This window comes from Ornithodoros turicata, chromosome 4 (assembly GCF_037126465.1).
Source record: "Ornithodoros turicata isolate Travis chromosome 4, ASM3712646v1, whole genome shotgun sequence".
In the NCBI taxonomy this organism is placed as follows: Eukaryota; Metazoa; Arthropoda; class Arachnida; order Ixodida; family Argasidae; genus Ornithodoros; species Ornithodoros turicata.
Genome location: NC_088204.1, coordinates 25,207,091 through 25,219,659, shown reverse-complemented (window position 1 = coordinate 25,219,659; position 12,569 = coordinate 25,207,091). Strand labels below are relative to the sequence as shown.

Here is a 12,569-nt window from a genome sequence, read left to right as displayed (position 1 = left end):
ATTCACGTATATATTTGGCATAACTTGGGACAAAGCGTCGCAGCGTCTCACCCCCCTCCCAATTTGCTTTATCATCATTTCGCATAAATCCCCAGGAACAGATCTCGCCAAAGCGCAAGCTAGGCCGCTCGTACGTGCACTGGCGAACTTCGCTCCTGGCACTAGCTCTCGCCATGTCGTGTTCATGTCAATAGTGGGAAGTATATGCTTTTTTCTTTTACAGCGACAGTTGTTAGTGCCTCATTATTCGAGATCGCGGCGTCCAGAGAAGGGAAAGCGAAAAGAGCATTAGTGACGAGGACAATGTTAGCGAGGCACTTTAGTAAAAAAAAAACACCCTTAGTGATTCTTTTACAGACGCCATGGACGTACTGGGTCCTGCTGACGCACAGGCTTTGCGGTGGGCACGAGAACGGAAGCGCAGAGCTTGCAAGGACTCAGCTTGTCACGCAGCCGAGGTCGCAAACAAGAGTGTGCGACCTCAGTACCCCACATGCATCACCAAAGCTGAGGCAAACAGCATAGACGTGAAGACCCTGCAGTGCGTGTCGCCTAAGAAGAGGCAAGGCGGACTCAGGGGCAAGACCCTGCAGTATGCGCCACTGAAGCGGAAGCAGAGAGGCGGCAGAGGCAAGCGAAAGCCAAAGGAGCCACGAAGAACCCATTTGGGTACAGTTGCTCGGTGTGTGATCGCTTCTGGTTTATGAATGAACTCACAGCGCTGCCATTGGCTTGCCATGCACTGCTTCGACTAGAACTGGACGGTTACGTGGTTTCCACCGAATTTGGGAACAAAAATTCAAGGGAACTTCAAGGACCTTTTGAGGTTCACAAGTCATTTGGTCTAGGACACAAAACAGTTTATGACCAGGGCTTCAATATTTTTGCAGAAATATTTATAAGCTACAGGTATCACATGAGAGAATACATGGGGACATTACAATATCAGTTCACAAATGTGACTGACTACTGAATTTTAAAGATCATAGTACAGAAAGAAAAAAAATATTAATAGAATAGAGGGTGCCATAGAGCAGTGTTTCCCAAAGTGTAGTCCGGGGACCCCTGGGGGTCCGCGAGACTGTCTGTGGGGGTCCGCGACCGTCTCTCACATTTCAGTGAGGATTTTCGTCCCCACAAATACGCGCTCGTACATGCTGCCCGATTTCCAAACACCCAGAACTTCCAAAATTGCTACAACCATGCTTCAACGGCTGGCTTCTAATTTCTGATAGAAAAGTCCTGCAATGCACGTTTGTCCGCGTCATACACATACAAACAAGAAGAAGAAACCAGTCCGGAATCGTTTCTGAAGCTGTATCGAAAGCACGCAACAGCTGACGAGGTTGCTGGTTATGCACTGGCTGTGACGGTGTATGTGTGTGTGTGTGGGGGGGGGGGGGGGCGTGAATTGGTTTTCATCGCTTCCGGGGGTCCGCCACCACCAAAAGTTTGGGAAACACTGCCGTAGAGGGTCTGAGCCATCATGTTGTGTTTTGTTTGTGTCTTTGCCCATTGCTCAGGCTTGCCTGTGACGGTGCCGTTCATTTCTTGCTACCGATTCCTATTGCAAAGAGTGCTAACTCCTGTGGTCTTGAAGCTACAGTTCTGACTCTGGAAAAGCATAATTTGCGCAATCAGCTCCTTGAGAACAAAAAAAAAAAAAAAAAGATACTAAAGCAAGGGTTTTCAAGAACTGTAAAAACAAAACAAAAAACATCCAGGTTGAAAATGGCATTTTCAAATTTCAAGGACCAGCGGGAACCATGGGTTAAAACGAAGGCCCAATGCCGACGGTGCTGGCACTGAAATTTGTGTCACAGAACCGTAACCATCCTATGATTTTTTTTTTTTCACTTAAAAACTTTCTCTTTCACACAATATCACCCACTGCCACCCTGTTTCACAGCTCCTGACATAAATCTGAATTTTTATCGCCACGTCTTTTTTAGCGTCCCGAACTCTGGCACGCTTGATTGACTCAGGGGTCTTGTTATACAGCATGCAGAGCAATGCACAGTTACCTCCTAGAATTTACAAATTAATCAGTATGTCTCTCAGAAATAAAGGTGTGTATGCAAATTCGGCATTTATTACTACTATTAAACACATTACCACACGATGACAACATGAGTATAAAACACAAAATGAGAAATGATAAATCCAAAATTCTAATAGGCAAGATCATCATCGCTTTCTTTTCTGAACACATCAACAATGTTGCAGCACAAGATTTTCGTGCCCATGCACAAGTTCACATAATGTTTTTGAAACATACTTAAATAAGGTTCACAAATGAAAAGTTTGTTTAAAAAGCATGCATCGCAACATTGCTGGCATGGCACACAGCACTATTTCAGTATCCTTCAAAGCACTGCAACCACATTCGCTGCATACAAGCTGCCCTGACCATACTGTGAACAGACTGAGGAATACACCACGCAAAGAAACATTGTCTGCAGGCTTTACAGTACCAATTTATTCTAGCATGAGAAATATGAAAATCGTATAACAGTCCTTGCATGAAGTAAAAGGAACACTATCGACACTCCCTACAGTCATATATCTGCTTGCTTCAACAGCAACACAAATTCGAGATGAAGTTACATGATCTTATGCAATGTACCGTTTCCAAAAATATTGCCGCATCAGCGGGGGGACCCAAAAATGAATGATGTTGCAAGACTCGAAGTCTCTCGACGAGGCTACAAAATGTCCCGGGAGTAATGAAATGACAAAGCCAAGACACGGCAGCAATGTTGTCCTGCTCAAGCATGGGTGGTTTCTTCTATTTCACATAGTCTACCTTTATGTACCTGGCAAGTTGAATAAAGTCACTCAAACGTCTGCATCGGTTCTCAACAAGAACAGAAGGCCACCTGTAGCAGCGTTACCCATCTGAGTAGATTGATCCCAAAATACCTCCAACACTTGAGAGCTTATTGAATGTGAAGCAACTGTCTGAAAAGTTCTTTTGTTTTTCCATTTGACGAAGATCAAGTATCAAAGGCTGTACGGAGTTACTCGTACATATGTGTCCTGACAATTTTTTCTTGCAATGATTCGATTTTATTGTACAGTCTCGATAAATACATAAAGTCGTCCGGATTGTTCTGTGCTCTCATGTGCTATGGGTGTTTCAGAATCACGAGGTGTCCATTATAGAATTAATGCTATACAGTAAGTCCACAATAGATGTGGTCAGATGAGGCCCCGCAACTTCTTGTATTCTTCCAGGTTGAGAGACCTCTTTGGCGCCGACGGCCGTACGCCACCCGAGGGCCTCGCAACCGGGGAGGGCGCCGCCGATGCCGAAACGTCCAGATCTATCTTGATGTCAAAATCGTGAGCGGAAAACATGTCCTGGTCGCTCCTCTGAGACGGCGTTTCCTCGGCAGACGCTGACTGCAGTTTCTGTGCTGTGACTGGTTGTACCACTTTGGGAGTCTCCTGCAGCGGTTTCACTTCTGCGACGGGCCTCGTCTTCGTGACGAGGCTGGGAGCACATTTTCGGCGCGTGAAAGGGTCGTCTGCTTTCTCCTTGTTCAGCTTTGACTCTTCCAGTATTGCCCTCTCAATCTCAACTATGTTCTTCAAGCGATTGCGTTCGTTAATGTAACTGATGGCACTGATTGTGCTGGTGCGCTGCTTGTCAAGGTCACGGGCACGCTCTTCCAAACGGTCTAGCTCTCCCGCCAGGCGCTGTGCTTCTTCATCGTCACCCGCTAAGTCCGCCATTTCCTTCTGTTTCATGAGCTGCGTCTTGCGCATGGCGTAGTTGTGCGGATTGCGCTTGAAGCGTTGCTTCTCGGTCACGATACGCTCCACGTCTGCCTCCTTGTACTCGTAGTTGAGAGCCCCTTCGATGTCTTTCACTTTACGCGACACATCCTCGCTGGTTGGAAATGGCACGTTCTCCGTTTCCATCACTTCTTTCCATTTGTTGAACTCCGAATCACTGTAGTCCTGGTTAGAAACAAACTCCAGACGAAACACACGTTCCTGTTTTCCGTGCTTTAGTCGAAGTCCCTTGTTTGTACGAGCGCGACCCAACGCGTACACTTTAGCCGTCTCTACCACGTCAGTTATCTGTGCGACCCTGTAGACCGGTTTGCCATTGTGGGAACCGATACCAATTCGCACAAAACAGCCCACTACAGTTTTTGCAAAGAACGGTGCGTGCACCCAGCGCTCGAGCTTATGCCGCGAAAGGCGAATCTTGCTCAATTCTTGGCGGCTGGCAATGCTCGGCTTTTTGGTCTCTTCCTCTTCTTCGCTCTCCGAGCTGGACCTGCGTCGTTCCGAGCCCGCCTCGCTGCGCTCCTCACTCTTTGCTCGCTCTTCCTCGGAGGCACTGCCGTCGTCGTCGTCTTCATCATCGTCGGAATAGATGTCGCTGGCTTTGAGCTTCTTTGAGCTCTGGTGTGCGGCCTCCTCCTCCTTTTTCCTTTCCTCTTCTTCCCTCTGCTGTTGCTCCGCTTGTATCTTCCTTTTCTTCTCTCTCTCAGCCTTGAGGTCTTTGATGGCTTGAGCTTTTTTGTCCAGCTTGTCTTTTCGTTCTTCTACCATCCGCCGGCGCTCCTTACTCCTCGAGCTGGCAGAAGCCCCTTCTTGCTTCCCTTCTTCTTTCTTCGCCTTGCGTTTCTGCTCATTTTTCTTGGCCAGTCGTAGTTTCTTCTCTATCTCAAAACGTGTCTTAAGTACCTCCCGCTTCTCGATTCGGTTAAAGAGCTCCTGCTCACGTTCTTTCTCTGTCATCTGAGCCAGCCTTGCCTGATCCTCCTCGTCTCCCATGAGGTTTTCGTCATATCCATCATTGAACTCCTCGTCCTCCGGATCGTCGTCATCGCCGCTCTCTCCAGATGAAGACCCGGAGACTTCACCCTCTTCAGGCTCGGATGATGAACTGCCGCTGGCTGATGAATGCGGCTTTTTGACCGCCTTTTTGGCGCCTTTAGCCTTGTTGCTTTTCCCACCACCAACCGTCCAGTCATCGTCGCTTTCAGAAGTTTCAGAGTCCGAGTACGTGGCTGCTTGTTGTTCTTCGTTCGATTTCTTTGGAGAGCTTTCAGAATCTGTCCTCTGTTTTTTCTTAGCCAGCATCAAAAGCTCTTCGTCGAGGTCCTCGCCACTGTCACTTTCACCACTGCTAGACTCTAGCACGACCCGACTTTTCTTACGTTTCACCATGCTGGTTGATGGTGTACAACGGGTCTCGTCTTTTCGCTATATCTTTAAGTTTAGAAGCGGGAGCAAGGACTCACCTTAAACAATTTCCTCGGTTCCATAGACGCATCATGGCCGCCTCAAACTTTTGACTGCTATTGGATTGTCCCTCGCAAGGAAAACCCGATCTGTGGGAAAACAGAAGCAGACGACTCACTTGTCTTTTCTCGTTTCGCATTTGAAAAAGGTTATAACTGGTTATATATTCTATTCTTTGAATTTAATTACAAAAATTAATGCTTCCATCTACTTTTTACATGTCAGGTACATTTCGTTACCTTTCATGTCACGTGTTAGACGCGTCCTAGTCATAAGACCATCGCTTGTCTGCTGAAATTTTGTGGTATAAATTTATCTGTGATCTTCCAGAAGCGGTTTGGCGCGTTAAAACCGTAAGCAATGGGGTTGCTTGCAAATACACAGTATACAGTGTATAGCATCTCGTCGTTCATCATACTGTGTATTGGTAAGTAATGCTGGCTGCCTTGGAAGTGGGCGGCCGGCTAGCCGTGCAAGTACTGGACATCGTTAGGAACGTAAATGCATGATTTTTTTTTCCTCAGGGCTCTACTACACTCTGTCAGGGAAGGGTCAGAGGATAGACTTCGGTTGGTAAGTGAATTCTAATAAGTACGCTGTCTAGACACCTTTGAAAGTTGAGCTACGAACTACTCGAGTGTGAACCTCTTCGTGTTTGTGTCTGTCCCTTCGTGTTCCCTAGTCTCAGGGTTTTTACATTATGCGTCATCTTCACCAGCTCGCTTGCTTCTTAGCCATTTTTTCTCTGAACGCACTTACCTTGCAGCGATGATCTTAAAATGTATCGTTTTTTATGTCCTCATCACACCATATCTGTCTGCTCCACGATGATCGTCTTACAGATTTGTTACCAAATGTATATTACAAATGTGTAAAAGTCGTGCATGTCGGTATGCAGAGCATTTGTGCATAACGTTTGAAAGATCTGTTGCATAACAGGGCTTGTTCTATGTATGTCTAAGAGATAGGCATGCTCATGAAATTTCAGGTTTCTGGAAGGCATTTCCCCCTACATGTGGTGCTGTCTCGGGATTGGATTCTCAATCTCCCTATCCGTCATAGGTGCAGCTAGGTGAGCGTCACTGCTGTTAACATTTCTTCTACACTGGGGTGCACAGTGTGGGCAGATCAGGAATCTGTCCACGTTATGCTAGGGGTAGCCGGACAAACGACTGGTTCAAGAAAAATCAGAATAAAGGTGTTTCCCTCAGTCGTGTTCACTTCAAACATCACATTCTGATTTGGAGGCACTTGAAAAATACAACACCATTTTATCTGCATTATTTATTTGTTTATATATTTATTTAAAAGATACTGCTGACCCACAGTTGAGGGCCAAGGCAGGTGAAAACATCATTAAACACACAAGAGACAAATACAACATGTCAAAAGCATTCAAAAGAAACATGGTATAACAACAACTAGTCAACTGAATTCAAGAGATCTCGAAGACTGGAGAAGGTCGTCGAAATTGGAATACCTGTCAAACTTTGAGGCAACTTGTTCCACTCTTGCACCATACAAGAAAACAAAAAAAGGAAAAATAAATATGTCGTTCCCTCGTACGATACTATGCAGTTTAGACGCCTGCCTTTTTATGACAAGCTAGTGGTACCAGTCCTGATACATCATACAACGATGAAATCAAAGTATCTCCCATACACATTGTAAACAAATCTTTGTGCCTTCTTTTGAACGCTTTCCAGCACATCAATTTGAACCTGAGCATGAGGGTCCCACAGAATGTCAGCATATTCCAGTAGTGGACGTATTAGTGACGTGTAGGCTGTCAGTTTAGGCTGTCAGTTAGTAGCTGCGGAGGTACAATGACGCATTTTTCTCCACAGAAACCAAAGTTTGCAGTACGCTTTCGCGACAATGTGAGCACACCGATTTAGGTTAGCCATAATAATAACTCTAAGATATTTATGCTCTGAAACTCTCGCAAGTGGAATGCTGTCGATACTGTAAGGAAACAGAGTTGGTGATAATCTCGTGGTCACAGTCATTTGAACTAATTTCTTTACATTCAAGTTCATTTGCCATGTGTCGCCCGAAAACAGATCTAAAAGAACGTTCCGTACATTTTTTGGTCGTTACCACCAGTCACCTTTGTGAACAAAACATAGTCGTCGGCAAAAAAAACTACACTGTATTCTGGGATGATCTACGCGCAAGTCATTTATGAAAATAAGAAAAGAAACACTCCGAGTACCAAACCCCGATGTACTCCAGAAAGAACAGGTAATTGCAAGGAATAGGCACGCCCAACATTTACAAACTGTTTCCTGTAAGGTACAAATCAAGCCATCTGATAAGACAATTGTTTCCCAACACATGTTTCAGCTTCAACAGCAGTTTACAGCGAGATACCGTGGCGAAAAGTCGAGCAGCGACGCACAACTCTTTACCCTTCGTGTCTGCATTTTGACCACCTGCGTAAGATTGCTGTTAAAAGCAGTGTCAACAAGGAGCCTGGAGTGTTCGCATCCTTCTGTGAGCACAGTGTTAGGTCTATGGATGCGTGGCACATTAAAATCACCGGCGAAAACGATTTATGAAAATTAATTTAAAAGCGAACACAACGAACTGAAGCCCAAATCATTTCGCTCACGTAAGCATGTTTGACATGAGTGGATTGCAAGCTTTCCTTTATAAGGATTGCCACTCCTCCCCCCTCTAGAACCTGGGTCACAGCGAATAACACTGAAACCATTTGGGAAAATGTCATAATCCTCTATCTCACAATTTAACCGCGTTTCTGTTATTGTTATATCAGGATCCAATGACAATAATGCACCTTGACGATGTTTCTTTCTGACATGTTAATCTTTCATGTTCTTTCATAATGCACCTTCTAGCTCCGCCACCTTGTTCACAACACTCTTCACATTAATGTTTAGTAGCCTAAAGGGCAACTACTTTCGTTGCTCACTCGCGTCGAGTTGTCAGAACTGCCCCAGGGTCCTCTCCTGTGTTTACCAAAAAATTGCACGAAAAGGTCACCTTCTGGCCATATATCAGTGGAAAACAGATTATGCCTATATTATAAATGTCACTGGGGGAAAACTTGCTCAGCTGGGACTGCAATCTTGATCCACTGATCGTCCTGCATGCTGAACCATACTTTTTTTTCCCCGAAGATGCTTAGTTGAGCTGGTATGAGAAAAATGGAATGAGTGCAGTAATTTCAATTAATTGAAACAGCTTCCTTATGTGTTTGTTTAGGCCTCTACATTTTCGATGCATTGAAAAGCTGCTTTATTGAAATGGCACTATTTACATAAAGGAACTGTAAAGTGAATGGCAAACCTCTAGCCACACTCTCAACCCTGGCTGCTCTCTCGCAAGCACATGATTTCATTATCGTGCTAGAGAATGAGTGTTTGTGGGCATGTGCTTTGGAAATTGCATTCTGTACAGAAACAATACAGGGACTCTTTTTACCTCTGCAGTGGTATCTTCACCACAGGCGTGAGCATTGTTGGAGGTGGCGTAAAGGCTCCACGTATCCGTACCAAGAATCTGGTGTCAATCATCTTCTGCGAGGCCGTGGCAATCTATGGCATCATCATGGCCATTGTGTTGCTCAACCAGATCAGCCAGTTCAGTGATGACCTGGAAGACTACAAGCTGAAATCTTTGAATTATATGTCTGGTAATATACTCAGTAATCTACCTCATCAATAACGATATTGAAGGCAACTCTCAACGTGGCCATTATCTGTGGCATATACTATCACAAAAAAAAAAAAAACGTAGTGTGCAAGTTAAACGGCCATGAAAAAACTTCTGTGTCGGGCACAGACTCGAGAATTCCAGGACCCTCCGGCATTCTCATTGGTTCTCAAAAGCATGTGACCTCAGCTGCGGCTGCCTCAGTGGTCCCAGAAGCAGAGCTGGATGAGTTTTGGTATACATACATGGTGCCGGTTTTTTGAGAGTCTATAACCTACTCTAAACTACCTCTACTGTTCAATTTCGAGTAGGCTTACATACAAGGTGATTCAACACAGTGTTGAACTGAGAATGTTATCAGTTCAGTTGTTCAGATTTGAGTTCCGATGTAAAGTTCAGTTCCAGGACAACATATGTATCAGTTCAAAGTGGTTTGCGAGAAGATGAACCAGATCATCGTTGTATAAAAAATTTGCTGCAATGGCAATATGTGCAGTTTCAGGGGTGAACATAATGGAACTCATGTAACAGAAAGAACATAGACCTGGCTCAACAAGAACGGGGAGACTGTGGTTTTTCAAGTTATACATGACAAAGTAAAATACAAAATGAAATCAATGAATGGGAGCATATCTATTGATAGACACAACAGTATACTTTATATTACAAACAAGCGCAGCAACGTAACATCATCTAGGACACACTTACTTGACGCAGGGGTATCTTCTACAAGGAGAAGACCCACCAGAATGCAACCACTGTGGGGAACAATTTTCGATCATTCACATCCTTATTACGCGTCCAGCGTACCAACATCTTTGTCACCATGATTTTGCTTCCTTTTATAGAAACTTTTTGCCGCTCCACCCAACGCTTCTGCTGGGTAATGACAGTTTTGTACCTTTTGAGAACATGTGTAGGTTTTTTAGGGATACTGGGTTTTTAAAAGATCTATGATTTTAAATACTAATGTAACAGTTACTTCAGTTTTAGTCCTGAACATGCACTTTTTAACTAGCTAGTCTTCAGTGGTATTTGGCGCATTATGGCCTTAGTAGCTGATGCGCCAATAAAACCCAAATCAAACACATCATCTAGGGTGTCAGGCTATCCTGGATATTTACCACTATCTCGCTTCTTATCTAACCGTCCTTTCACAATCCCTTCAATATCCTTTCAATGTTCTAATGGGGTCATACTGTGGTTGTCTGCTAGATATTTTAGACAAAATCTAATTGTGTCAAACTTTTATCTTCTAAGTTTTAAAATTGTGTTTGTAATTCTGAAATACAACACAAACTGAAGCACAACAGAAGATGTGTGGTCGATTCTGCGTGACTGGACTTTTCGTGTTGGATTCTCACTTTTTGAACTGGTATTTTACTTCATTGCAAGCTTCCTCTACCATAATTAATAACAAGTTCACTAGTGTAACCTCAGTGATTAGTGCAGTAATATCAGCCAGATTACCATTTCCCTCATGCAGGATCAACACCATACAAATTTTTTTAACCTTGGACCTCCTTTCCCTTCGTTTGATGAATATAGTGCACTTCCTTGGATAGCCTCCTGTTGTTGTTGTTGTCGTTTTTTTTTGTTTTTTTGTTTTTTTCATTAATCAAATTTATCAGTTCTCTTGTAACAATAGTAAAAACGTTTCTTCAGCTATCATGTTTACGATATAAAGCTTTTTATATTTTTTCATGCATCTTGTACGTGCTGTATACAATGTAAACGTACTTAACTTCACAATTTCTCTCCTTTTCATTTTGTTCTCATGTACTTCAGCACACTGAATTCATTTGCATCGACGAAACACTTGAGGGAAAGTGCAGATTTAATCCTACTGGGTGTTTCTGGCATGTGGGCTCTTATGAGATTTGACGGCTGAGTGCCGCATAATGTGTCTCGAACTGAACAGGCAGCAAAAGTAGAAAGAAGAAGAGGATGGAGATTAATGTTGCGGCTGTTTCCCGCATTGCAGGGTACATAATGTTTGGAGCAGGCCTCACCGTGGGGCTGGGGAACCTCTTCTGCGGAATGTCCGTCGGAATAGTGGGCTCTGGAGCGGCTCTCGCTGATGCCGCCAACCCAGCACTCTTTGTCAAGCTACTCATTGTCGAGATCTTCGCCAGTGCTATCGGCCTCTTTGGACTCATCGTAGCTGTGATAATGGTAGTGTATCATGGCGTTATAGCTTGTCAATTAGAAGAATTCAGTTCAGTGTTTATACACGTAACAAACCTCACATTTGTATCCATTAAGACTGGAGAGTTTTCAAGATATATACAGTTCTATTGTTAGACTTGCGACTATATTGTGCGTGTTTATTTATGGAAACTTTTTTTTTTTTCAGGCCTCGAAGATCAACATGGGAGACGCCAAGAAAGCGTAGTCGATCTCTGTGTGCACAAATATTGTCTGTCTGTTTTACCCCTGGCAAGAAAACATTGTTCTTGGAGAGACAAAAGCAGTCATTAGTCATTCGTCGGGCAGCACATTCCACTTTAAGATTTCGACATTTGTTTCTGCCCCTGTGACCCCCCCCCCCCCCCTCCTCCTCCTCCTCCTGCCATTGTAACGGATAAACTGTGACTCTTTCCGTGATGCCAAAGAATGACATTTTCGTTTCAGCACAGTGCATATTCCCGTGCAGTTGCCTGCTAAACAGAACCTTTTATGGAAAAGTACATTCAAGGTGTTGGATCTCACATTCAAGAACAGACCTAAATTGTGTAGCGGATAAGTACGCGCGAAATACGGGATATATATATATATGGGTGTGATCTTTCTGGAAAGCGTTCTGTTTACTGCATTAGTTGTTAGCCTGGCATTCAAATTACGAGAATGCTACTGTACGGTGATGAAAATAGGAGCCGGCATTTGTCTCAGTATTGTTAGTCCAGCATAAATACAACAGGCATGAAGAAACTTAAAGTTTAACGGAGCTTGTATTTGAGGTACATACTATATCGAAACAAGCTGCACGTAAAGGACTGACGGTGCAGCACAGGCAAAATTTAAGTGACAGTCCTGCATAAAATGCCTTTCTCTCAGATAGTCTAGCATGGTACATACAGAGTTAATATTAAGTATCTGTAATTTATTTGTACATAATGTTGCTTCTGCTCATCCGATGGTGTGCATGTTCATAAAGTGTGTATGAATGGGTTCTTGTGGGACATCACATTCTCCTGCATGTCTGTGTGCAGAGGAATCCGTGGAACTACTACATGTGTAGTGGTTCAACAGTTGTCAATATGAAAAATATTGATCAAATGTCCAATGGTGAGTTTTATTTTCGTTGTGAAAGTATAGTCAATAAAGTGTTGGATCTATCTCCTGGTTCTTGGAAACGCTGCACTGTTTCCGATACTGGCACGCTGCTGTTCTGTGACTGTATTTCCCCAGTCATTAAAAAATATGCTGTCAAATGAACAGAATGGCGTAAATGCAGGCTAGCTTGTGGATAAATTCCATGATAGGCAAGCCTGAGCAATGGGCAAGAACACGTCAAATGAAGCATCGAATACTGGGTGAAAATTTTTATTACTTGTGTTTTACTTATTTACATATACTGCGAGCCATCCGTGGCCCAAGCAGAGCTATTACTGCACATTATTACT

At 43.8% G+C, this 12,569-nt stretch overlaps 2 protein-coding genes across 2 annotated transcripts; one reads left to right on the top strand and one right to left on the bottom strand.

Annotated features, from left to right (window-relative positions):
• Positions 1-2,074: 2,074 nt before the first annotated feature.
• Positions 2,075-5,333, bottom strand: LOC135391352 (RNA polymerase-associated protein RTF1 homolog). The gene has a single exon (XM_064621599.1). The coding sequence runs from the start codon at positions 5,188-5,190 to the stop codon at positions 3,202-3,204; it is 1,989 nt and encodes a 662-aa protein (XP_064477669.1). The 5' UTR covers positions 5,191-5,333; the 3' UTR covers positions 2,075-3,201.
• A 191-nt stretch (positions 5,334-5,524) lies between these two features.
• Positions 5,525-12,281, top strand: LOC135392833 (V-type proton ATPase 21 kDa proteolipid subunit c''-like). Its single transcript, XM_064623534.1, has 6 exons — positions 5,525-5,692; positions 5,790-5,838; positions 6,254-6,337; positions 8,721-8,923; positions 10,928-11,118; positions 11,300-12,281. Exons 1-6 carry the CDS (start codon positions 5,626-5,628, stop codon positions 11,336-11,338), a joined length of 633 nt encoding a protein of 210 aa, XP_064479604.1. The 5' UTR covers positions 5,525-5,625; the 3' UTR covers positions 11,339-12,281.
• Positions 12,282-12,569: the final 288 nt, after the last annotated feature.

Bases quoted from the DNA above. Each gene is read 5' to 3' on its own strand.
- LOC135392833 (XM_064623534.1), top strand. From the start codon at position 5,626: ATGGGGTTGCTTGCAAATACACAGTATACAGTGTATAGCATCTCGTCG. The intron at 5,693-5,789 runs GTAAGTAATGCT...TTTTTTCCTCAG, and splicing joins GTTCATCATACTGTGTATTG to GGCTCTACTACACTCTGTCA. The intron at 5,839-6,253 runs GTAAGTGAATTC...ATGAAATTTCAG, and splicing joins CAGAGGATAGACTTCGGTTG to GTTTCTGGAAGGCATTTCCC.
- LOC135391352 (XM_064621599.1), bottom strand. From the start codon at position 5,190: ATGGTGAAACGTAAGAAAAGTCGGGTCGTGCTAGAGTCTAGCAGTGGT.